The sequence below is a fragment of the Cheilinus undulatus genome, linkage group 2 (assembly GCF_018320785.1).
Source record: "Cheilinus undulatus linkage group 2, ASM1832078v1, whole genome shotgun sequence".
NCBI classification, from domain to species: Eukaryota; Metazoa; Chordata; class Actinopteri; order Labriformes; family Labridae; genus Cheilinus; species Cheilinus undulatus.
The window spans coordinates 34,497,753-34,522,213 of NC_054866.1; the positions used below are offsets into that span (position 1 = coordinate 34,497,753).

The 24,461-nt window shown below is 39.2% G+C and overlaps 1 protein-coding gene across 1 annotated transcript; it reads left to right on the forward strand.

The window, feature by feature from the left end:
- Positions 1–3,461: 3,461 nt before the first annotated feature.
- jam3a (junctional adhesion molecule 3a) lies at positions 3,462–21,113 on the forward strand. The gene is made up of 9 exons (XM_041808585.1): positions 3,462–3,605; positions 8,525–8,596; positions 8,710–8,823; positions 8,995–9,147; positions 14,285–14,487; positions 14,955–15,054; positions 19,604–19,733; positions 19,831–19,882; positions 19,987–21,113. Exons 1-9 carry the CDS (start codon positions 3,557–3,559, stop codon positions 20,020–20,022), a joined length of 909 nt encoding a protein of 302 aa, XP_041664519.1. The 5' UTR covers positions 3,462–3,556; the 3' UTR covers positions 20,023–21,113.
- The last annotated feature ends 3,348 nt before the right edge of the window (positions 21,114–24,461 follow it).

The following is a 24,461-nucleotide window of genomic DNA, read 5'->3' on the forward strand; positions in this document are numbered from 1 at the left end:
TTGCACACTGCCCTTATATTTCCTTATATAGGCATAAAATGATTGTTCCTCTAGGCTAATCAGTCGAAGCATGAACATTTCCAGCTTATGAGCACCTGCCATTCATCAACTTAAGAACACAGGTGCAAACAATTCAGCAGGTTAAGAAGGTGTTATGAATGTCACAGTTTTCTCTTGGAAATTCTCTAGAGAATATCTTAGAAAGACATTGGTTAATGAGGCCTTTTGTGAGTCTGCTGGCTATTTATCCAAGGTAATCCATGTTACTTATTTTTAATTGGTATGAGGTTTTCGACACTTTGTTTTCATCTGTACTTTGACCTAATCCTCCCACACATTGATTTTTTTCCCTAACATGTTCAGCTAATGGGAAACTAAAGATGCAATGGTCAGCAGAGATGCTGCTCCTTCAGTTGTCCTGGGACAGTACACTTTAAATCCTTACATTAAGTAGATTGATTAGAAGTACAGTATGTGAGTTAGTTCCGGAACCGCATTAAAAATCTTACTTAGTTTATATTTATACCAAGATAGGCCTTGATTCATGATTTAATTTGGAGAGAGAAAGAAGGATTGACACAACCCTGGTCGAGCTCTGGATGCCTTTGCATATTACCAGTGGCATGGGAAAATAATCTGTTGCAGGACAGCCTCAGGTGCTTGTGTCAACTCCACTATTGAGTGGTTGTGTTACTATGAGCCCCTGGTCATTCTGTGGATGCCCTAAGGACCCAAAAACTGCTGGTGGTCTCTGGTGTATTACAAGGTGTGAAACAACGTGGACAAAAGAGATGTCGTGTGCCCCTCACCACCACACGCAGAGTCCCAAGTAATGGGTGGCACAACGGCCCTGTGCTGAATCCTTAGCAGCTTATATGCCTAAAACTTATGCACATGACCGTTTTTCACATCCACCTGGGCAGCAGTCCTTAGTCTATGTTTAGGAAAGGCAGAACCTTTGAAATAACTCAGAGGATGATTGGGAAAGGTGATTACAGGCCAATCAGAGCAACAATAGTGGGAATGCGCAGGCATAGGGAGTAAAACATTTAACGTGAGCTTTTTTTTTTGTTTGTTTTTTACCTCAATAATAACCACTCTTATCATTGCAACAAATATCTTATTTTTGCCACAGCATATTGCCTTCTTCAAAATGTTATCCCCTTATCTTAAAACAAAATTAAAATGTGTTTAAAGTGGTGGTAAAAATGGGTAAAAAGTGGCAAAAATATGTTCAAAGTAGCAAAAATGTGGGGGTGATGAAAAGGGGATCAAATGTGTCAAAAATGGTTAAATAGTGGTTAAAAGGGGTCAAAATGTGGCACAAATCTTTCATTTCAACATCCAAGCCTAATAATAGCTTGCCACACTTTTCAGCGCCAGAATGCTGGCACCAATGCTACTGATCCAACACACATACATTGAGACTATCAATAAATTACAGCTGGTGAGGGGCTATTCTCTGGGTTTGTCAGGGGCCCAGCCAACTCTGTGGGCAGGCCTGCTAATCACCATTGTTTACCAGCTTGCATGTATAACCAAACCCCGTCCATGGCAACCATCTCATTCTACTCTGATGGTACCATTCATTCTCAGACCCAAATGTGGATTAAAACTTTGCAGGATGGATCTGCCTGATGAAAGACATGGAATCCGGCCAATCTTTTAACTTTGAAAGGTTAGTCATCCTATTAAAATGTTCTAAAGATAACATCAAGATAGCACAGTATTTCATGCCAGTAAACAGGACCTAGCTTGCTTGGACGTCAAGCAAGCATTGTGGAAAGTATTGTACTGTTTGTTCAGTCAGAGGTACAGGAGCAGAAAGAGACAGAATGGAAGGGAAGTTGGAAATAGCAACAAAACATGAGGATAAGTTGCTACAGGTTGTGCAGGCCTCATATGTAAGAAAGGCGTTCATTTTCTTAATAAAGCAGGACAAAAAGAGTGAAGGCAAAGTCCTAGAAAAAGAGTACAGTTATGACTTTAACACATGTTTTCATGGGTTCAAATTTGTTTAAGCAGAATGTCAGATAATTCATCAACAATCTGGCCCCGCTGATGGAGTGGCATGATTATGAAAACACTGCTATTCTATTATACATTTTAAATAAAATATGTTTCTTAAGGCTGTATTGGTTGTGCAATAGCATGTTGTGTTCTTATCATTTCTTTTTTGTTATTTTCATCTTTTTCTTTTAATCCAGCGGTAGTTTAGGCTTAAGCAGGAAGACTATATTCTACATGCTGGTTCAATCAATCATTGGCATACTGTTTCATGCATTCCTCCACCCATGCTCACTCATTTTCCCATTTTCATCAGCTGTACATCAACTGATCACATCTATCAAGACATCATCACCGGCCATCTTCTGGTTTACACCTGTCCTTGCAGCATGTCACCTTCTTCACTCCATCGGCCTCAGATTGCATCAATCAGCCAACACTTCCACCACAAGAGTCTGGACGCCGTGGGGAAAAGATCTTTCTGTTATTTAGGGCAGACACCTTTTGATCACTCGAAAGAAGATGCCCCTCTCTCACAATAATTCAGAAATCCAAAAATTAATTCAACATCATGGATCACTGTTGCATGGATAGCTCAGCTGGTAGAGCAGTTGTCCACATACAGAGACTACAAACCTCGATGCACTGGTTGCAGGCTCAAATCCCATTCAAGGCACTGGTTTGAGCATGTCTTCCCCTCACACTCTCTCCTCATATTTCCAGCCTCTCTTCAGCTATACAGGCTTGCGCTATAGTGTAACTGTAAAAACTGCAATCTCATGCTAAGGCAGGTCTGCAGGAGAGTGAAAACACACTTCCCATCATTTAAAGATTTCTGTGCTGTTCTTTGCTCTTTATTTCATAAAGAAATATGGTCCACCTCTGCCACCTCACAACTTAATCCCATCTGTAGCTAACACCTTGATGCTGATTGGTCACACACGACATTGTAGAGACCTGCAAATGGAGAGGGGAATAACATTGTCTTAATAATACTCATGCACATAATGTTGGGGTTTATTCCTTAATTAATTGTGTCACTATAATTGTCCATGGATGTACCACAATTCTCACACTGTGACCCTCTGGAGAGAGCTCCATGACCCACTTTGGGGTCCCCATCCACCACTTAAGAAACCAATGCTCCAAAGCATAAACAATTGTATAAACTATTATTTGAAAAAAGTCTGATTAATTTGCTACAAGTGACTCACACTGTCCTCTCACAGAGCAAGTTTAGCACTTTCAATAAATGTTTAGTAACCTAGATGTTAAAAAGTTGTAGAAATAATTAAAAGTTTCTTTTGCAGTTTGATAATTGTACTTCAGCTCCCAATATTTTCACTTGGGTCATATTGTTATGGAGGAGGAGTAGAATTTGGCACCGCCTTTCTCCTGTCAGACCACGTTGAGGGCGACAACACGGTCAGCCCTTGTAGCTATGGAAACTCGTCGATGGCAACATCCACCAGTCTGTTCTGCCCCCATCCTCATACCTCTCAGAGGTGCTGAGTGTGAGCTACTGTAACCCATAAATTACAGCTGCAAGATGGCGATTGTGCGACTCATAGCGTGTCTTATTCTCTACAGCAGCCTGGGTAAGTTATTTATTTTCTCCTTTCCCCTCAGATGCCGTAATTACCAGAGCGTTGCTGCGCTGAACGAAACACGGCGACCGTTAGTTAAATATGCAGCTGTGACGGATCTGGCAATGCTAACGGTGCACCAGACGTTAGCTTGACACAAACAGATTGAGATTTATCAAGAAAGCGTAAGGTATTAAAGCGTTGAAGGGGGGTTATTTTTTATTATTAGTGTATTCATTTCGTTTCTTTGGGTTTCGTTTCGTCCTTACGTTGCTGTTGCGCGAGGCGAACCTGGAAAATGACGTAGTTGTAGGAGCATCTTTCACGTCTTAACAGCTGAATTTATGCCACCGTTTGCTAACATTCACAACACCGTAGAAAAGCGCTGTTAGCCTTAAGTCTCTCTACATTCTTCTAGAAACATGACACCAAGCTTCGACATTAGCTTGTGTATGTGTTTGTCCCTGGCTGATAATAATGATGAAATTTTAAGAATGAAACAAAGCAATAGATGTTACTTTAGGCGACATTAAAGGGCAACCACATGGTAGGGGGGACCAGTCATGTCAGCCCCGAGATGAAGGGTACCAGAAATCACAGGCCAGCGCGAGCATCTCACATAACACGCATGTGCTGTTTGTTTTGTGCATGCAGCATCAAACAGAGCCATGCATTAAAATGTAATGTGAGGCGAGTTCATACGAGCAAGTTGAGATGCAGTTTGAGTCTTATCCAAGTGTTGGATTTGAGTGCGTGCTGACCTTTGGGTGATCACATGCTGATGGATGCTGGTGGAGGAGTGTTATTACTGTGGCAGGTCGAGGGCACGAGCTGAAAATTAATTGTCAGACGTGCTGGAGAAGGACATGCCTCATCTTGATCCACTGACCAACAACAGCTGGAGCTTCAGTGCAAATCAATGCAGCTGATCCGTTGTTGCATCCACCCTGGTGTGCGCTCGGTGTGAGGTCACCCTGCTGCTGGGTGGAAACTGGCAGTGAAGTGGGTGATTTCCAAATGGCTTTTTTGCATCAGTGAGTGATGGACTTTTCAACCATGTACTCTTTGCAAGTGTGAATCAAATGGCTGACAGGCAAAAGCTTCTTTTGTAATGTTCATGACAGTGTGTTTTGGCACAGAAGTGCAGGATTGAATCACTACAACAGCAGTGAGAAAAATGATCTAAATTCAAGTTTTTAGACTATTAGTGGTATTACAATAGTCCTGAATTCTGCCCTTGAGCTTTACACTGTCCAAAGATTCAAAATATGAATATTAATCAGCCGTTAAATTCATGCACCATACAACTTGCCACATAAATTTGAATTACTTTGCGTAAATTAAGACAAAATGAATGTTTTTACTTTTATTCTTTTGGTTCTGATGTTGGAGAGAGATTATGTTATTCCCTTGTCATCTTGGTTCCTCCAGTTTTTCCTTATAAAAGCTACCCTGTTAGAAAAATCCTCTAATAACCTTGTTTCTTGCTAGTTTCTGAAGATGCATGGAACTAAGAATAAATTTCCAAATGTTTATTTGTTGAAATATCAGTTTTATTTGACAAGAAACCATGGATGCTTACTATAAACCAATTAATATTCAGATTGCAGTCATTTTAGAGGGATAAAAGATGCTGGAACCAGATGATCATTTATATATTTGTGTAAAAACAACGACAAATAACGACTGATCATCATTTCTTAGAGGGCTTTATCACAAACTAGTATTGGTATGATATTGTAGATGCTTTTGTGCATTTTTATCCCTGATGCATTGTGCACATTCTGTGTTTGTGCTGCATTATTGGGACAGCGGGACTGCAGAGGTTAAACCCGCTCAGGCTTCATCATATGTCAGTGTTTCTCTCCTGCAGTGTCGGGGTAAAAACACAGTTCACGTGTCCCTTTCTTAAATTTCCCTCAAGTCCTTCTGACAACATGACTGTCTCTTACTAATCTAGTGGAGTGATTAGTTGTTATTACACAGTCACTCCATTATGCTGTCAGTCCCAGTGGTCCTCGAGTCTCTCCATGTCGCTTCCAGCTAACTCTGCCTTCAGCATATTTGCAGCAGCTGCACTGGAATGTCTGGGAAAAGGGCTTTTTATAGATTCACTGGAACATTTCTGTTTTGTCGCAGGGATGGGAATGGGTAGTTGTTTTCATATTTAGCGCGAAAGAGGATTTTCAGAATGTGGCTATTGAGGAGCACATTTCTCTCAGAACAGACTATAGACCTACTTTGTCTTTGCATTACAATAACACAGGGATTAAAAACCGGCCTGTGTTCGCTTTCCAGCAAGCGCTGAGATTATTTTCATCATTCAAAAATATTGTCATCTCCTCAGCCTACATGTGTGTCACCAGGGAGGCGGGGGAGGGCATTGTTTGTGAATTCTATTGTCCTAAGCTGGTATTAGTTATGAGTTAGACATTGTCTTGTTAATTGACCTCGGTTATTCTTTCCCACGGCCTAGTTTTTACTCTCAGAAGCATCTCAAAAGTCTCAAAAGGCTTTGAAAGGAATTTTTTCTTTATTGTGAAAAAGTTTGGAGAGAAGTTGTGCAACAAGGGTCGCCCAAAGAACCTTTTTATCAGTGATACAGAGGGGACAAAACATAAACTTTATTAAATTAGCAATAGAAGAACGAGTTGCTATGTTGTAATTCCTCAGATGATTGGAGTTTAACTTGTTTTTTGTTAAGTGTCGCCTGCTTGTCAGATTCTTCAACTTTCTAACATTTTAAAGCCTCATTTTCTTCATATAAACTTGCAAAATGAGAGACCGAATTCAGCCCACGACTCTGCACGCCTCCATGCAGTTCAAAGAGAAAGTTTTAATCCTGGACGCTCAGTACTGAACATGCATATGCAGAGGGATGTGATTATTTGTTGGACGAGCTCTCTTCATGTCTCTCAGGATGTCCAGTCACAGCTGGGCTAAAAATAGCTTCTGATGTACAGGGTGGGAAAGTCAGCAACAGGGACGGAAGCTGAGACCTGGGAGTCAGATCTCATCACTGTCCGCAGCTGTGTCTGTATGACCGGATGCTTTAGCAGGAGCCATGTTTTCATCATATTCATCAGGGCCCAGCGTCATCTATATGCTCTACTGTACATCTCAGGGTCACTCGTGTGTTACAAGGCCTCCGTAAATAAATATGCCTCAGAGTTAGTCACAGCGCCTCAGGCTGAAAAGGAGGGGAGGTCTTGCAGTATTCAAGGCCTGCTCAGATAATTGTTATTATCTAATTTCAACTCTTTGTAGTGGCTCCAGTGGGAGCGTGAACATCTTCATTACTCAGCAGGGGTGCTGTTAGTCGCACATGACATGTACTCTGTAATTATTGCATTTGGAGTTGGCACACACACAAGGCTGACTATAGGCTTCATCTGGAAGGTGGAAAGATGCATATTTGTCCTCAGCATTTCAAAGCAGACGAACGGTGGAATAACGTGCAAGATTAAAATTGGGATTTTCATGTTCCTTAATTTGTCGCTGTGTACCCTTCGCTCTATGCTCGCTTGTTTTCCGCTTAAACTGGCATTCTGCTGGCCCAAATCTGACAGAATTTGTGAATTATGCCTGTTGCCATTAAAATCTGACATTTACAAAATAACACTGATTGCTTAAAGGAGTGCACTCAAGCAAAGCAACTTAAAATAAGTATATTTCATGTGTTTGTGCCTGTGGGGAAACCAAGATGATGATTAAATATGCTTCGCATTTAAGTGCATTCCCACTGCTAAGTTATTTCTGTGCTCCTGATTTGTTTTGTGCAGAGATTGTGATAATTTATTCATTTTGTAAACCTCAGTGCAAATTAGTGTCACAATGTAGCGACGGAGTCCTTTGAAAAAATTAAATAGAGGGATTTCTTGTTATGTTTGAGGGCTTGCTAAATTATTTGCTAGAGACAGAAACAAGGCTCATATGAGTGACACAAACTCCAACGTTGACCAACTCCACCAGCTCCTCCGAGGGAAATTGTCACCCAAACACTTGTGGGGGTCTTGTCAACTAGTGACACAGACGCTCATGTTCTAAGGTCACATTTGTTTAAGTGTCTGAAAGCATTGTCCCCGTCATCACATCTGAACTAGCACACTCGAATGAAGCCATCATGAATAATTTGGAAATCTTGTTTGACTCAGCTGCCGTCCCATCTTGAGATTTGACTTGTTTCGGGAGCTTTTTGCCTTCTCTTCTGGTCCTTAGTAATTAAAAACAAAATCTCAGTTGGACTCGGTTCAGCTGATTGACTTTGGCCTCAAAAAGCTTCTCAGTTGCCTTGTTTGTATGCTCATGATTATTGTCCTGCTGCTGCATTGTCCTAAAACTGGAGGGATGATCTATCAAAGTCCTCCTACACTTGCTCTCCAGGGTGTGAAAACATCCTCGCACAAAAAGCTGAAAGTCAGCACTTTTACCTCATGCAGAGTTTCACTTAAAATGCAGCGCAATGGAGGACAGCCAACACTATAAAAGTGTCTAACTGCCCTCATATTTACGACACTCCTCTATTAACATTTTTATTGTAGAAACTTAACCTCGAGAGCCTCTCTTTCCATCTGTCATCTTCTATCAAATTAATGCCTAATTAACAGCCATAAAAGAACCAAACCAAATTCTTGAGCCTTCTCAGGAACTATTTCATAGTTTCAAAACTCCTGTTCACTAAAAACACATGTTTAAATGTACACATTTTGCCTTCAGGTGTTAATCTTCTCCACTCAGAAATAGGAAGCAATTAATAAGTCTAAATCAGATCCCAAGACTCTCGCTCTCCCTATATTTAATCACTCTAATCCACTGTTTATTAGGCATCCTGCCCAGCTGATAATGTCTGCTAATGAAAAAAGCTTGTGTGTGCCATCAGGGTTACTCAGCATTTAGCATCTTCCTGTTTTTCTTTTTTTTCCCCTCTGCAGGTCACATTCCATCATCACTCGGGGTAATCCTCCGAACCACGGACAAGATTGTTTGGGCAAATGAGTTTGAGCGTGAGTTGCAGGGAAAATGAAACCATTTCAACCTGTTTAAGCCAAAGTAGCTTTCCTCTTTCATGATTTGGGACGCCTGCCTCCTGCTCTAATGCATTCTGTTTTCTTCACAGCCATTGAACTGACCTGCTTAATAGAGTCCATCTCCACAAACAACCCGAGGATTGAGTGGAAGAAGATTAAGAACGGTGTCCCCAGCTATGTATACTTTCAAAACAAGATAGCAGGTAAACGGCCTGGAAACTTTCCCTTTAAAAAAAAAACGAATGGAGCAAAGCATTTGGATACAAAGTGTAGCTGAATGAAAGAACTTGGCATTGAATTCTTTTCTGAGCTGTGAAGTCGCACTGTGTATGTGAATGGGCGATTGTAAGGCGTTTTTTCCTCCTCTTTTGAAGGGGACTTGGAGCACAGAGCTCAGCTCAGAGAACCAGCCAACATCCTGATCTTCAACACCACCCGGTCAGACACTGCAGAGTACCGCTGTGAGGTGGCTGCCATCGATGATCAAAGGGACTTTGATGAGATACTTATTAGCCTTGCAGTAAGAGGTACTGTGGAGAGGGGGCTGCTGGGATTCAAAATTACCAAACACTGATTTGCTACATGATTTACTGTATGATTGACTGATGGTCTTACAGCACATCTTGTTTTACATATACAGTATGTTGGTTAAGCAAGTAGGAATCTAAGAATCATTGTGTTTATACTGTTATGGATTTGTTATTTTAAAAACAGCTTTACATTTCATACTTTTTTCTTGGCTCAGAATGAGCCTCTTGGGGATGACAAGCATTTTGGATCTGCTTACAATAAGGAGAATAATTCTCTGTTATCTTATCTGCCAGAAATCTCAGTGTTTGGCATTAGCTCCTTATATCAGACAGCCATGTTGCTAACCCTGAATAGATTTCACATTGTCATGACAAACTAATCACATAATGGCTCCTCCTCCTATAACCCACTTATGTACGTTTAGATGTAATTTTTACCCCTGTTTCATGTCAGTAACAGCATTGCTGTTTAAAAAATATATTACCTTACACAATAACAGCAGATGGTTCTACAACATTAGTCTGGCTCTGCTCAAGGTTTCACTCACCCCTGTTACTTTGCTAAATGTTTCCAAGTGCTGTGCTCAGGTTGGATTAATGATTCATCTCTGTGAATAATGCAAGCAAGATTATGGTCTAGACCTGCTTTTTTGAAAAGGGTCTTAAGACAATGTCTGTTATGAAATGGGTTAATCTTAAGCTCTGAAGTGCTTGTAGTAAGTGATTGTGCAACTTTGGCCTAAGTTTTGTCTTACAGATGTTGCTTTTGTTGTTATTGTTGTTGTTGTTGTTTTACATAGCTGGCTGGTTTAGAAAGATGGATGGATGGGCAGACTGATGATGTTGATAATAACATAAGAACTCTCAGAGCCTGACTCACTAAATATTTCATGGCTTTTGTGCCAGCTAAACCTTTGCAAATAATTCAGAAAGACATAGCATAATTCACAAACCACATTAACCACAGGCTAAGCTGCACTGCCCAGCAAAACCCACCTCTGGTTCTGTTTGGATGTATTTAAATGATTTGTTGTACAGACATTTGGGGAAAATTTGTCCTCTTACTATCCAAATCAGCCTCATTGCTCAAAGCCTCTTATTGTAAGCATCTAAAAGTTGTATGCTGGTAGCATTAAAGAACAACTACTAATCAGAGGTGGTGGTAACTGCACCACAGCATTTATGAGAGACTTTCTATACATTATAAGTGACTTTCCTTTGCTCAGGACTTTCCTTTGCTCAGGAATCAAACCAACCCCTTTATGACTCAAAAACAAACTATTTGTATTCAAGTCTTTAAATGGGTCAATGACATGATGGGCATATTTTGTCCAAATCTGTTATTTTCTTTTGAAAAAAGTTGATCAATTCATGGCATGTATCAATGTATTCTGCATCTTAAACCCCAATAAATGGGTTTAAGATGCCAAAATATTATTGACTCTATTAAAATGGTATTTTAATTGTAAGAAAATCAAATTAGAATACTTTGGCATGATTTATGTTTAAAATCGTTCAAATCAACACATTTTATTAAAGTTTTTCATTTTAAAGTTAGTGAGAAAAACTTTTGTGCCGGAATCTGCAAGTTCTTAAAGAGGTAGGGAACACTTTATCATGCATTTTATGGCCTTTAATTAGCTCAAACAGAAATCTGCTTTAAAAAATCTTTTCTAAAAAGGCGGGGCTTATGTGACATAGAAACCTATTGTGGAAGTGGAGTTTTATGTCCTACTCAGAGGATCCATGTACCAGCTTGTGTTTCAATAAGAACCCCTATGTTCTCTGATCAATCCTGACACCTCATTGTTAATCTAGTCTCTCTGCTACTTTGACCAGGAAACAACACAGAAATGCTAACCGCCCTACCTAGGAAACAACATACAAATGCAAATGTCAAATGTTGATTGAATGAGATACCGCCTCTATCTGAATTTAACATTCAGAGACCACTCCCATCCTCTCCTGCACCTGCACTGCCACGGCTCTGAGAGCTCCGGCTTTAGTTACGCCTGTGCTGGAGCCAACGGCCCAGACAGGTAGTGCTCAGGACCACCATGGTCCACCGCCACACTATAGCCTGCTTTAGGGGACTCTGGAGGGGAAAAATCCTCCACCTCTTAAGATCGCTCTGAGGCAGCAGTGCTGCGAGACGCTGTGTCACTTTCTGGCAAGGGGACGTCACTGTCACTTCTGCCTCATCTGGAAAGCCCCGTCCTTTTCCCTTCCCTCCTCTCAGTACCAAACAGCCCATTTTTGGTGCATTTTTCAAAAGTCTGAAGTGGGCAGAGTTAGCTTTGAGCTGAGGGTTTACTGACACTTTAAATGGCAGGGTGATGCATCCAGTGCATCATGGGTATTTTATTTTAAAGTTAAGTTATTAAAACAGACTGTAGCATGCTTTATCATCAATTTAACTCCAGGTGACTCTCATGGTCAAGTGAAATGGTTTGTAGATCTTTTTTAAGTAAAAATAAAAATCATTTCATTTCAGTCACAGGTGGGTACACTTCATTTCAGGTGGAACAACCTTTGTAAACTGCTAAAACTGTACTTTAACATTAACTCTTAATAACTATTAATATATATGTATTGCCTTATATTTAACTGACCCAACAGTTTTACAACAAGGGTTTCATAAGTCTGTAGCTTTCAGAGGCTCAACACTTCATCCACATGTATGGAGACAGTCTGGAGCTGTTACACATGACCAAGATGATGGTGTTGTTTTTCCCTGTGCCATTCATACTGACATAGTTGTAACAGTGGAGGTTCTCTGGCGTTCTCAAATTGAATCAACCCTGAATCAGCTCCAGCTCCTTATCAGTCTTGGTAGAAAAGGGGTAATTGGGGATAAAATGATGGTCTGTCAGCATAAGAGCACAGTGATGGACAGAGTGGAGGTGCTTCTCTTCTCATCCAGATGCAAAACAAGAGCAAACTGCACAGAGCAGGGGCCTCATTTATAAAACATTGCGTAGGATCCATACTAAAAGTGTACGTGCACCCAAAAGCTGAAAATGGCGTGCACCAAAAAAATAATCAGATTCATAAAACCATACGTACGCACACTTGCAAGCACTTTTCACTTTATAAATCACAGTCCACCTGGAAGATTGCGCAGGTGGATTCATCTCACATCCCGTCCTCTACACACCCACATTTTACCCTGAATGGTCAATGCAAAGTACCTCTGGAATGTTTTTGCATATAAATAAGCCTGCTGATCGACGGCATTTTACGCTCAATCATGGCAGAGATGACAAGGAAAAGGAATTTTGCGGAGACCGAAATAGAGGTGCTTGTGGGTGAGGTGGAGGCCAGGAAAATTATTTTATTTGGCAGTCACAGTAGTGGCATTACTAATGAAAGAAAGACAAGCGAGTGGCAGCACGTCATCACCGCTGTAAATAATGTGAGTGCCACAGAGCAATCTGCAGTCTGTTCCCTACACTGCTGTGTCAGGATGAATGAGTCATGTGTTGATCCAGGCCACCGTGCCACTAAATTTCTCAAAACCATGTTTGAGGTACACATAATTTGTACATTGATTGTATGCACATTTTTTTCGGTTCACATAGATAAATTCATTTTCACTCAGAGCCCTTATAGCAACGTGAGTGCAGTCAGTTGCGCTGATTACATTTGGGAAACCGGACATTGCTGCAATTTGCCTTTTAATGTTGGCCTGTTCACCCACAGTGTAAGGAAACCCGGTGTATTGACTGGTCATGTTTATAATGCCATCCAAAACGGCTGGCATTATTGTGCTGAGGGATGGCTGCAATATCCCAGAATTTAACTGTATGATATCATACCCAAAAGGGGCTTAGACAGAAAATGTAAAATTACATATTGTTAATCATATCAAACACATACCTGTCGGCTAATTCCTGCTGTTAGGAGCCGGTTGCCAGAAACCCCAGAGTGGTCAGTACCTGTATATGCACCAGGATGGCGTGGTTCAGGCGGGTGGTTCTGTCTAACACTGGGCCCAGTTCAGCACATAGATCCAAGAGCACTGCGCTAGGGAATCTAAATCGGCTTATTAGCTAGTTATCATCATGGGCCAGGAAATCTTCATGATCCCTTAAGTCTCTCTCCATCCTGATCTCACCATTTGCGTGATCTTCCAGCAGTGCCAGCGCATCCATTGTGCAGCATTACACACAAGTGTCACTGCATTGTTTATATGCTTACTCAGCAATTAGACTGATTGTTGTACACCTTGTCACAATTGATACTAATCAATCAGTGCTATCACTGCTCTATATCATTTGAAGATGAAAGTATGATATATGAACATTGTGCATACGATAGTAGGCCTAATGGCTCACTAAAGGAACACATCTATAACATTGCAGACTTGGGTGTTTATGATTACGCGGGTCTATAAGTCTGATATGTGATGACATCAAATGTATGAGATGAAACTGACTTCAATTCACCACCTCATCTGCACTGCAAGTTTCCCCCATCCCACATTCTCCTGCCAAGTTTATGTTTATAAATCACAACCTTTGTGTGGAAAGTGGCGTACGCCACTTTCAAGTCCTGTTTTGTGCATAAGCAAGCTTTATTAATGAGGCCCCAGGACTCTTTCTAGGCATGAATGTCATCTCTCTATATACTTTGGGATTAGACTTTGAGACATAGCAGATAGTAGGATGTTGGAGTCATAATCTGCCATAATCTACTATTAGGCTATCTATGATGGGCACTAAGAGTTAAGTTTTGTGCTGAGTATCCCTTTTTTAAAGGTGTATTATTCTACCCCTGGTCCGCACACTATTTTGAGTTTGCCACAAGCAGTATAAGAAATCATAATGCTGATTGAGCAAGCTAAAGAGAAAGCAGCATTTCAGGGAAAATGTAGTAATTGAATGAAATAAAACATTAATATGATCATGGTGTTTATGTTCAAAAGCAAAGTAAAGTCTTGCCTCTGATCATCTGTCAGTACTGAATAAAACCTCTAAAAGAAACGCCAACATTTTCTCTGTGCAGGAAAAACCTCTGTCTTTTGTGGAATAGGCTTTTTAACTTTGCTTAGGCTTTGATGACAAAATCAAAAACAATGAAAAAAGCAGTCAGTAGTTGCAGCGTATTGATGTGTGCTTGTGTCTTTGTGCAGTGAAACCTGTAGTGCCAAGGTGCAGTGTGCCTGAGGCTGTCACAGTTGGAACATCAACGGAGCTGCGATGTCTGGAAAATGAGGGCTTCCCCGCTCCACAGTACCGCTGGTTCCACAACAGCGAGGAGCTTCCCCAGGACCCAAAAAACAGTCCTAAGCTGGTCAACTCTTCATACAGCATCAACCCTGACACTGGAGGCCTGGTAAGAAACACAGAAGGCTCCCCCGTATTATAATCTGCCTCAGTCAGGATGTGACTCTTTAGCATCATGATACAACGTGACAGCTTATCTGATGTAAATGTGAACAGCTTAATCTGAATAAAACCTTATCCAGCCAGTGTATGACTTATAGCGGGATTAAGCCATGCGTGTAAAGATATCCTGCAAAGACGCTAAAAATAAAACTGGCATATGAAAGGAGGATCACTATGCATTGAGAGCCAAGTGGGTGTAGTTATGAGTTACTTCAGAGTATTAAAAAAGGGGTTAAAACTCATGTCCGATAGTCAACTGTCACGAACCAATTAATGACAGTCTTTAACACAGTTTAAGTCTGTCATCCTTTGGAAAAAGCCAGAAAAATGTATATACAGCAAAACATCTGCTAGTATTTTGTTGACAGTGCGATATGTCATTTCACTGATGTATATCTAAAAATATCTCCTCAGAAATTTCGAAGCGTGAGGAAGGAGGACGCAGGGGACTATTACTGCCAGGCAAAGAATGACGCTGGACATGCACAGTGCCCGCCTCAAACTATGGAAGTCTGTAAGTGTCCAAACATCTGAGTCAGCCTTTCTGAGACATTTTTGAGGAAATAGATTCATCTGAGTTTTTGTGATAAAACTTTGACTGGTGAAGAACCCGGGCAACAGTTCTTGCAGAGTTTCTCCCTTCTCAGCTGCAAAAGCTTGTAACTCCTTTAGAGCAGTCATAGGTGTCTTGATGGCCTCTCTCTCTAGTAGTCCCCTTCTTGCACAGTCACTCAGTTTGTGAGGACGGCCTGATCTAGGCAGGTGTCACACATGTGCCATATTCCTTCCATTTCTTGATGATGGATTTAACTGAATTCTAGGGCATGTTCAGTGCCTTGGAATTTTTGTATCCATCCCCTGACTTCTTAACCTGACACGGCAGATGGATTTGTTTCACACATCCATCTGGAAAACTTTCAATACTAAGCGTTTGGGAAAGGGCAGAAGATTTGAAAGAAACTCAGAGTGTGATTGGATGAACTTTCTGTCTGTCACATCTTTACGGGCCAATAAGAGCAACAAAACATGTGATGTAGCCGTGACCAAGGTGTGCATGTGCAGCTGCCGAGGCATAATGTGACCCATGACAACTATAGACAGTACACGATTTTTGTCATTTTTGAAAAGAAAACAACTCACTGTTGTTTTTTTTTCTTCTTTTAACGAAGAAAAGTTGTCAAGTTCTGATAAAACTGGCGCTTTAGCAGCATCCATGCTAATGTCTTCTGCCATAACAGCACCAGCATCTTGTTGCTGCCTGCTTATGTCACGACTGGGGCTGCACCCGAAAGTACTGCCCCTCGTCGCTGATTGGTCCTGTCACTTTCTAACTGGGCACAGACAGTTCAGATGGGAGCTTTGCAAGATTGATTTGCCAGTGAGAAACAAGGAAACAGGCGTATCCATCTGCTTTGCAAGGTTACTGACTTCTACTTTCAATGAACCTTTTCTCTGAGTTGCTTGGAGTGTTCTTTTGTCTTCATGGTGTAATTGTAGCCAGGGATAATGATTAACTAGTGGCTGAAACTTCCAGACACAGGTGTCTTTATACTACAGTCACTTGAGACACATTCAGTGCACTCAGGTGATCCCCATTTCACTAATTATGAGACTACTAGCACCAATTGGCTGGACCTCTGTTGAATTAGGTCAGTCACTTTAAAGTGGGTGAATATTTATGCATCATGTATTTTACCTTACATACTTTTATTTAATTGACATTACTTTGTAGAAATCTGTTTTCACTTTTACAATAAAGATTGTAGTGAAGTGAAGATTTTTTTTTTGTCAAAAAAGCTTAATTACATTGACCATGATTATATTATGAAATCAATAAAAGGGTAAAACATCCAAGGGGGTGAATACTTTTTTATAGGTTTTGTACAAGCAGAGAATCCCTTACTTGATGGAAGTATGTCTGATTCAGCTTTGGAAGGTGGCATTATGGGCCTCTTCAGTTGGTTACTGTTTGATCTTCTTCCTGATGACCAATTCTCTATGTCTTTCATATGTTTTACTACGTCAGCCAACACAACATAAACTGAATCTCCTTATCTGCCCTATAAAAATGTGGTTGTTCTTCTAGCAATCATCATGTTTAGTCTGTCGTCTCATTTTAAAGTGTTTTTTGTCTACACATCAATGCCGTTCATCTTCTGGGTCACAGCTAGGTTTGGAAACTGTTAAATATGGGCCTAGGCAAGTTTGGGGCAAGATGATGTGTTTAGATGCAACCCTCTGCTGCTCTACCTAGGTGTGTTGCTCCAGCCTTGAGCATGTATAACTCATTAGGATATCAGTCAGACTAATATATTTACCTCCGCCAAGGAGGTTATGTGATCGGCAGGGTTTGTTAGTTAGTTTGTTAGTTAGATTTTTAGCAACATAACTCAAAAAGTTATGGATGGATTTTCATGAAATTTTCAGGAAATGTCACAAATGGCATAAGGAAGAACTGATTAGATTTTGGGAATGATCCAGATCACCTTCTGGATCCAGGAATTTTTTTAAAGGATTCTGTACTATTGGGAGATAGAGCTAATGGTGGAGGTCTGTGCTCTCCAAGTGCTTTTCTAGGTACACTTGTATCTTAAAAGTTAAGTTTTAGTCTGATTAACACGAAAAATTAACTTAAACATCATGTAAATGTAGAGTGTGCCTGAATGTTACGAATGAAGTAAAGTGATCTACTTTGGTTACAAATACTGAGAGGTGGGCTTTGAAAGTATCTAAAATGATAAGACAGCAGTAATCCAGATTCTACACCGTGCTTCAATTAGGATTTCTATTGGGAATTAATTTAAAAAATAAAAACAACTTTGATGTGAAATAAATCACCTATAGAAAAATAGATCCTCAGAACTTACATTTGAGGCGACACATAGACAATGTGCTTTATAAGCAGCTCCATACAGAAAATTCCCAGCCTATAGGTTGGTAGAAATACATCCTCAGACCTTACATTTGAGACTGAACACAGACAAATAATCTGCTTTATCAGCACATCCACACAGAAAAGTCCCAGCTGGCCTCGTCAGCTTTGAACCCAGGACCTTTTTTACAGCAAAATGACATTTTGAACCACTAAGCAACCTCACAGTTGACAGCGAGCACAAAAGGGTAATGAATTCAGGAGATGAGAAGAGACAACGGTGCAGCTGCCCTGACAAGTTCAAGTGTTTTTTTTTTTTAGTTGTAGAAGATATGATATGAAAAGTGGCTTTATACAGCAAACATAAAATTAAATGAAAAGCATGGTGGTCTGGATTTAACTGTTAATGCTTCAGAATGCTTGAATATTTCATAAGCACAAATTCTTATATCAAGTTATGTTGGCCATAAGAGACCAGCCAATATGCTTCAATCAGAATTAAGTGAGTGATATCATAATGCTGCTGTGCCACTGGAAATCAGCTACCTACCTACCTACTCTGAAAATGGATAAATGTTTGTAACAGAAAAAGACCACCAGGCTGCAGGCTGTTTGTTGCAGAAGAAAGCCAAATTGAATTTAAGGATAGAATAACAAGAGAAGCAGTTCTCCTTATTCCTGGGGTATCTACTGTACCTACAAATGCAGGTGGAACTTTGGGTACAGTAATAACAAAAACACTTTGGACCAATGACTTACTAAAGTAACTTAGCCAACAGCAGCTGTTTTTCAAAGGAATAAGTCTACAATTGGGGAAGTACTAATTCATTTTTTTAAAGTCAGGCATCCAGCTGAATGTTATTATAAGCTGAGAGTTATAGCAAAGTTCTATTTTCTGTTATGGCCGATACCTGTTGCTCTGTTTATGGTGCTAATTATAGGACAAAGTAAAACGTGTATCTAACAACAGTGTTCCAAACAAGCTGTTCAGTGACTATATGCCTTAGATGTGTGAATCTTTTTTATTAATTTAATGTTGATTGTTTATGCTGAATTCAAGATTTACCAAACTGAAGAGCTGACCTAGTGAATCATGCATAATAAAATAATTCACACATTTACAGAGGAACTAGTAGGTGAAATAAGTATTTCAGCAAATCCCACTAACTAAATAAAGAAAGACTAAACCTCTGACTGGGTTCTACATCTTCTCTGAAGTATTTAAGGTTGCGTCCAAACTCCTTTACCTAAACACAGTCATCCCTACTGCCAAGCAAATACTGATACGTATTTAATAAAGTCAGCTAAATATACCTGTATAGGTTATCTGAGGTCATTTCCACATTAGGTATTCAGAAAAAGAATGATAGTTTTTTTTCTCATTTGAGTTGTAAATGATTATGTTAACATATTTAAACTCCAAATCACTCTTATGATCAAGATTAGCATGCCATTAATATGCAACATCCCATTTAGATGGAAAAGACCAGAAGCAGCACCCACATTTCACGCAAAGCATCATGTCAGCTAGGAATAAGGTGGATAAATTAAAAAAGCTTTATGTTTATTTTCTACTTTGTTTCTGCCATCATAATATACAAGTTATTTATGAAAATCTCCTTAGAATGGCAAGTTTTTGGAGCCCCTGCTTTATACTCGAGGTTATAGGAAGTCGGTGTCATTAACTATGTTTTCACTCAGTGATTAAAGTCAGTACCAAAGGCATTAAAAAACCTATACCATTTAACCCTGCTATCCTTATTTTGTTTTAAACTTCTGTCATGTTATGTAATGTAAGGTGACATGATTTGATGTGATGTTGTCTTATAATTTTATCCCTAAATTCTAGTCTTATAAGTTTAGTCATAACCATTCTGATCTTTTATTTATTAACTATTTTTTAATTATATTTTTCCCTTTCCAATTGCATTGCTTTATTCTAATGGCTTTTCAGAACTATAATTCCTGTTTTATTCATTATATGCATTTACTCTTGTCAATCTTTTGCTTTCTGTCCTTGCCTTGATTTGAACTTAATAAAGTACCCTTACTACCAACCATTATGCTGTCTTCCAGAGATCCTGCCTTTGCCTTGTACTTTGTAAACATCTGTTTTTAAATGGGCTATATAAATAAAATCACTGTTAACATTTTTATTAGTATAATATATCATCTTTGTGTCCTGTTACAGATGATGTGGACATCCTTGGGATCTTCTTGAAAGGGTTCGGTGCGTTGGTTGTGTTTTTCTGTTTGGCTGCCTCCATCTGTCACTCCCTTAAACGAGGATGTTTTGACAAAAAAGGTCACAATGAAAACAAGTGAGTATGAACCGCTCTGATACATTGTGTTAGTCTGTGATTCCAGGCGGTATTAAGAAATTTGTTCAAAATGGCCAATGTTTCGTGTTTATTTCAGCTACAACTGGCCAGCACAGAATAATGGAGTTGAATACGGTGATGCAGACGAGGTAAAGAAACTTCATGCACAGCTTTAAATTCCACTGTGAAAATGGTGAGGATCTTTAAATGAAGATGTTGTTCATCATCATCATCTTTTTGTAATGCTTCACAGGGGCATTTTCGCCACAAGTCTTCATTCATCATTTGACAGCCAAGATGGAGGAAGAGGTGGAAGAAGACAGACATTAAACTGCTGAGGTTAGCTTGCTACAGTGTTGCTCCAGGTAGGAAAATGTGAGGTGTAAAACAAGGCACATTATTCTCTAATGCACATCAAATTCAAATCAACCGACTTGCCAAAGTAATTTTAATATCATTTCGTAGCACTCTTTCATGTTTTTATAATATTGTAGCATTTTTTAAATGTACACATTTCTGTTAGTGACATATTCCATTTAAATCATTATTTTTTAAAACCTTTTGTCTTCACTCAGTTTTTCACCGTTGTTTTTTAGTAGCAACCCTTTCAAAGCTGTGGATTTTGATATTGGGCTCATGGTGTCATTACAAAAGATGCTGGAAGCTACATTCCTTTACTGTTTTTGGACAAATCCTCTTTTATAACTTTTTACTGAATACACTGAAATTGTTTTACAGAATTACTTTACATTGTCTACGTTGGTAAGATAACCATGTTCAGATTAAGTTTCACATGGGGAAGAGTTGAAACCTGTTTTTGTATATACTGTAGTTGAACAGGCAATAAGCAGCAGACTGTAAACGGCTGATCAGCTCGGACTCCTAAGGCACAATTTATCAGCCTTTCTTATAATAATAGATGATAACTAGTATGTATGAGTGCAGAGTAACCTTTGAATTTGAATACCTTATATCCAACTATGCTGCAGAGTCAATATGTACCATAAAGGTGGTGAAGTATGATTTTTAGAGTGCTGTTTCTGTGTATAAGTGACCTTCTGTGCTTTACTAATTATTTTCTGAGTATAGGACATATTGTCCAGTTTTGACTCAGTATTTAATGTACATAATTACATACAGTTTTTGATCTTTTCATTTTCTTACATTACGCACCATACCTTAGTGTAAATACGCAATGATGCCGTTTGTTGAAAATCAATTTACAGTATTAACTGTTCAGTGTGTTTCTGCAGTGTTGAGACTGTCTTTCAAACATTAGTGTCAAGGATTTGTGTAACAACTCAGGAACTGTTGTAAATGTCCACTGTTTATTTGATATTAAGGCTCTCTGTTCATGTTATTTTGTTACTATTAAAAACATTTGAACTGTAAATGTTGTGGAGCGTTTTGTTCATTATGATAAAATATTATCAAATTTCATCTATGTTATATGGTTTTAAGTTAAATTAAAAAGATTTCTCACAAATATCTTTACCTCCACCCTTAAAACTCCTATTAGGAGTTTTAATTCAGTTGTGAAATTAATATTAGTGCTCTTTGTGAGTTACAAATGCAATAAAGACCTACAGCAATTTACTGTTTTTGTATAGCCAGTTTTAAACCTTACAAGTCCACGATCATGTAGGTGTGACATCATCATGCGCTTTTTTATCACGTGATGGGATGAGTATGGAGTTACATTCTGGATTGCAATCACTTTGTTTGGAAAGAGCAATTTTTTAGGCCCTCTCTGTTGTTTGATGTCAATAAGCCAATTAAAAAGCAAACATGATCATTTGAATGTTAGAAGAATCAATTTCACACATGGGGTAGTGTTTTATATTGTACAGGACTGTCATTTTTCAAGTATTTTACCTTATATTTTTACTTTCTGCAAATCATTAATTAGATTAAAATGCAGTCAATGTAATTTAATTGTATTTGTGTTCATAAATATTATACAGTGGGACAGTTAAAAATAATAAAAAGAAACCTCATATGTATATAATTGTATTTTTCTGCTTTTAGCTTAATTTTGGCTCACTTAAACATATTTGCTGTCAAATGTTTTATTTGAGCAGTTTCAGGCATTATACCGTCATACACCATAAGTGTACAGTGAAATAGTTTCAATGTGCTCTTCTTTTTTAAACAAAAGTAAAATAGACAGCAAACAATACAGCCAATGACAGTAAACATCCTCCGAACTGTGAACACCAGATGTAGACTGAATTAAATACATAAATAAATAATTTATAAAAATAAAGAAAGAAAGATAAAAAAATTATTTAATGAGAAAATATGAAAATCATTATGGCAGAATAAGAGAAATTAGGGAAGAAGATGACCCCCACCCACCAATCCAACTGTCTTTACTACTAGTTGGTTTGTAATGCTGAATTGAAGATACTTAAACATATTTGTATGTTTAATTTACACTGCTTTGGAAACCCTCCATTTGATATATATCATTTTGTCCCTTTTGGGATAGGCTTACCACATTTTTGTTTTGGTGTTTTTGGAGCTCCTTTATCTAATACATTACATTAAAGTTAAAAATAGTTTCCAGTTCAAAAAGTTGAGGTTGTGCTGACAAAAACATGAGCATGGTAAACATTTTCTGAGTGGTTTATGTAGTCAAAAAGAAAAGTGTTGACAAAATGGCAAAAATAGGACTTCAAATGGTTAATGCCTGAAACCGCTGCTATGGGATAGGTACCAGAAAGTGAGCTAAACCGCTGAAGAAGCCTCTTAAGTAAAGATGCTTGGAGAGATACATTTAAAGTAGTTTTAATGTGTCTCATCTCCATATATGGGGGGGGGGGGTCTTTATAATAACACAGCTGTAGCTTCCCAAAGCTCTCTTTCATTCATGTGTTTTGCTTGTTGGTGTAAGAAGGTATCAGTATCAACACCTTTCCATATATATATTTTTGTCATAAAGGTGCTATTTATACACAATCTTAAAGGACCTGTGAGAAAATGTTTGTGGCACTCCTTGGACAAAGTGATTCCTCTTTGATATGATAACACAAACATTTGCTTTGGAAACTTAAAAGCAGTGATTCTTAGGTATATTTTAATTTATCCTCTCTGCCACCTACCCCCAATGGCAATTACAAGCATTCAAACTTACAACAAAGCTATAATAAATGTTGCTAAAGATCTTGTATTTCTTTTGATAGTCTAAAAGAGGGATCATGGTTCCTTTTGGTCCATTTCATGAGCACATAAAAACTCCTCATAGGAGATTTAAACTGACTGTATCATTGTGTTTATGTGAACACATACTAATATACTGAAATTACACATGGTCTGTCAAATGTGAGCTCTTTATCACCTAAATCTTTACTAGTTACTGATCTAATATCAGATGATACTGACTTACTTTGCCCTGCTGAAACCTACTGCACAGGCAGTGTCATGCAATTACTTTTATTGCTTCCTCATATGTCATCAGCATGATTGACTTTATATTACTGGGACTTTAGGCTGCAATGGGAACACAGACAATGGGCAACAGGAATCATTTAGTTCCTTGAATAAAAGTTACAGGATACAAACGTTTGGTTGAACAAGTACCTTGTATTATGTGTCTTGGCCTGGATGTGCAGCCTCTGGATATTTGGAAATGTAACCCAAACAGGAACTGTGCCCACATTATTGCCCATACTTTGATGATTTATTCAAAAAGCTTAGTTTGTACATTGCAGTAGACTTTTTTTTGCATGCATGCTCTCCAGTGAGGAAGACTTCGATGTGCAGCTTGCAACTTTTGGAGATGATATAGCTGAGCTTAGCTGGGATGTCATGAGGACATCATAATATTCACTGTGTTGCTGCACCTTGCTCTGATCAAGCTGTTTTCTTCACTTTGGCAATCCACTGCAATGCAATTCTTGAGGTAGCTCTAAGTATTTGTTGTCATTCCAGCATCTTTTATCACTCAGTCTATCACATCCTGCATGATACCCAGATACTATAACTCACGGCAGTGTTGTCAGATTTCTAGAGCGTACATGAAACTTCAAATCAAACTTTCTATCGCTATACTTTAACAGGTGCATCATTGAACGGCTTTTAAGGACAGACTCCAGGGGTTTGTGGTCAGCTGTGTCAATGTGAGCATACCTTTCTCTGAAATCCTCTAGGGCTTTAGATGCACAGAATATCCTTCTTGGAAAAAAGCATGTATCTAGGCCATGATATGACACATGATGAGCCTGTTTGAGGAGCAGCTTAAAACTAAGGACAGGAGCATTTATCACGGCTGGTTTCAGCCTCATATTTGTGCTCATTTCACCTGCCAGTCAACATCTTTTACAGGGCTGCACTCAGTTTGTCATGCCAAGCAGCCTTTGTAGCACTGCTTTGTTCTCATGTGGCAGCTTCTCTACCTTTTCTATTATTGCTAGCCAATTAGTGTCATCTGCCTTTACTCCTTTATGCAGAATCACAAAGCTTAGAGGCTTCATGGTGTCAGCTTTACGCTATCTTGTCTTTGTTGAGCCCTACGCCAAGCTCTTTAGCCCTCTGCAGCTCCTAAAGGACGTCACATGCTCCTGCTGAGATGTTGCTGCAAATATCATGTCATCTTTGTGGGGTGCGAATGCGTACTGACTGCCAATGCAGCAGAAAGAAAAAACATCAGGAGCCTTCATTCTCTCACTCTGGTTCAGGGCACACAATTGCGATCATGGGGAAGAAGACAGTCATTGACACCCTCCA

Bases quoted from the DNA above. Each gene is read 5' to 3' on its own strand.
- jam3a (XM_041808585.1), top strand. From the start codon at position 3,557: ATGGCGATTGTGCGACTCATAGCGTGTCTTATTCTCTACAGCAGCCTG. The intron at 8,824-8,994 runs GTAAACGGCCTG...CCTCTTTTGAAG, and splicing joins CTTTCAAAACAAGATAGCAG to GGGACTTGGAGCACAGAGCT. The intron at 19,734-19,830 runs GTGAGTATGAAC...TGTTTATTTCAG, and splicing joins AAAGGTCACAATGAAAACAA to CTACAACTGGCCAGCACAGA.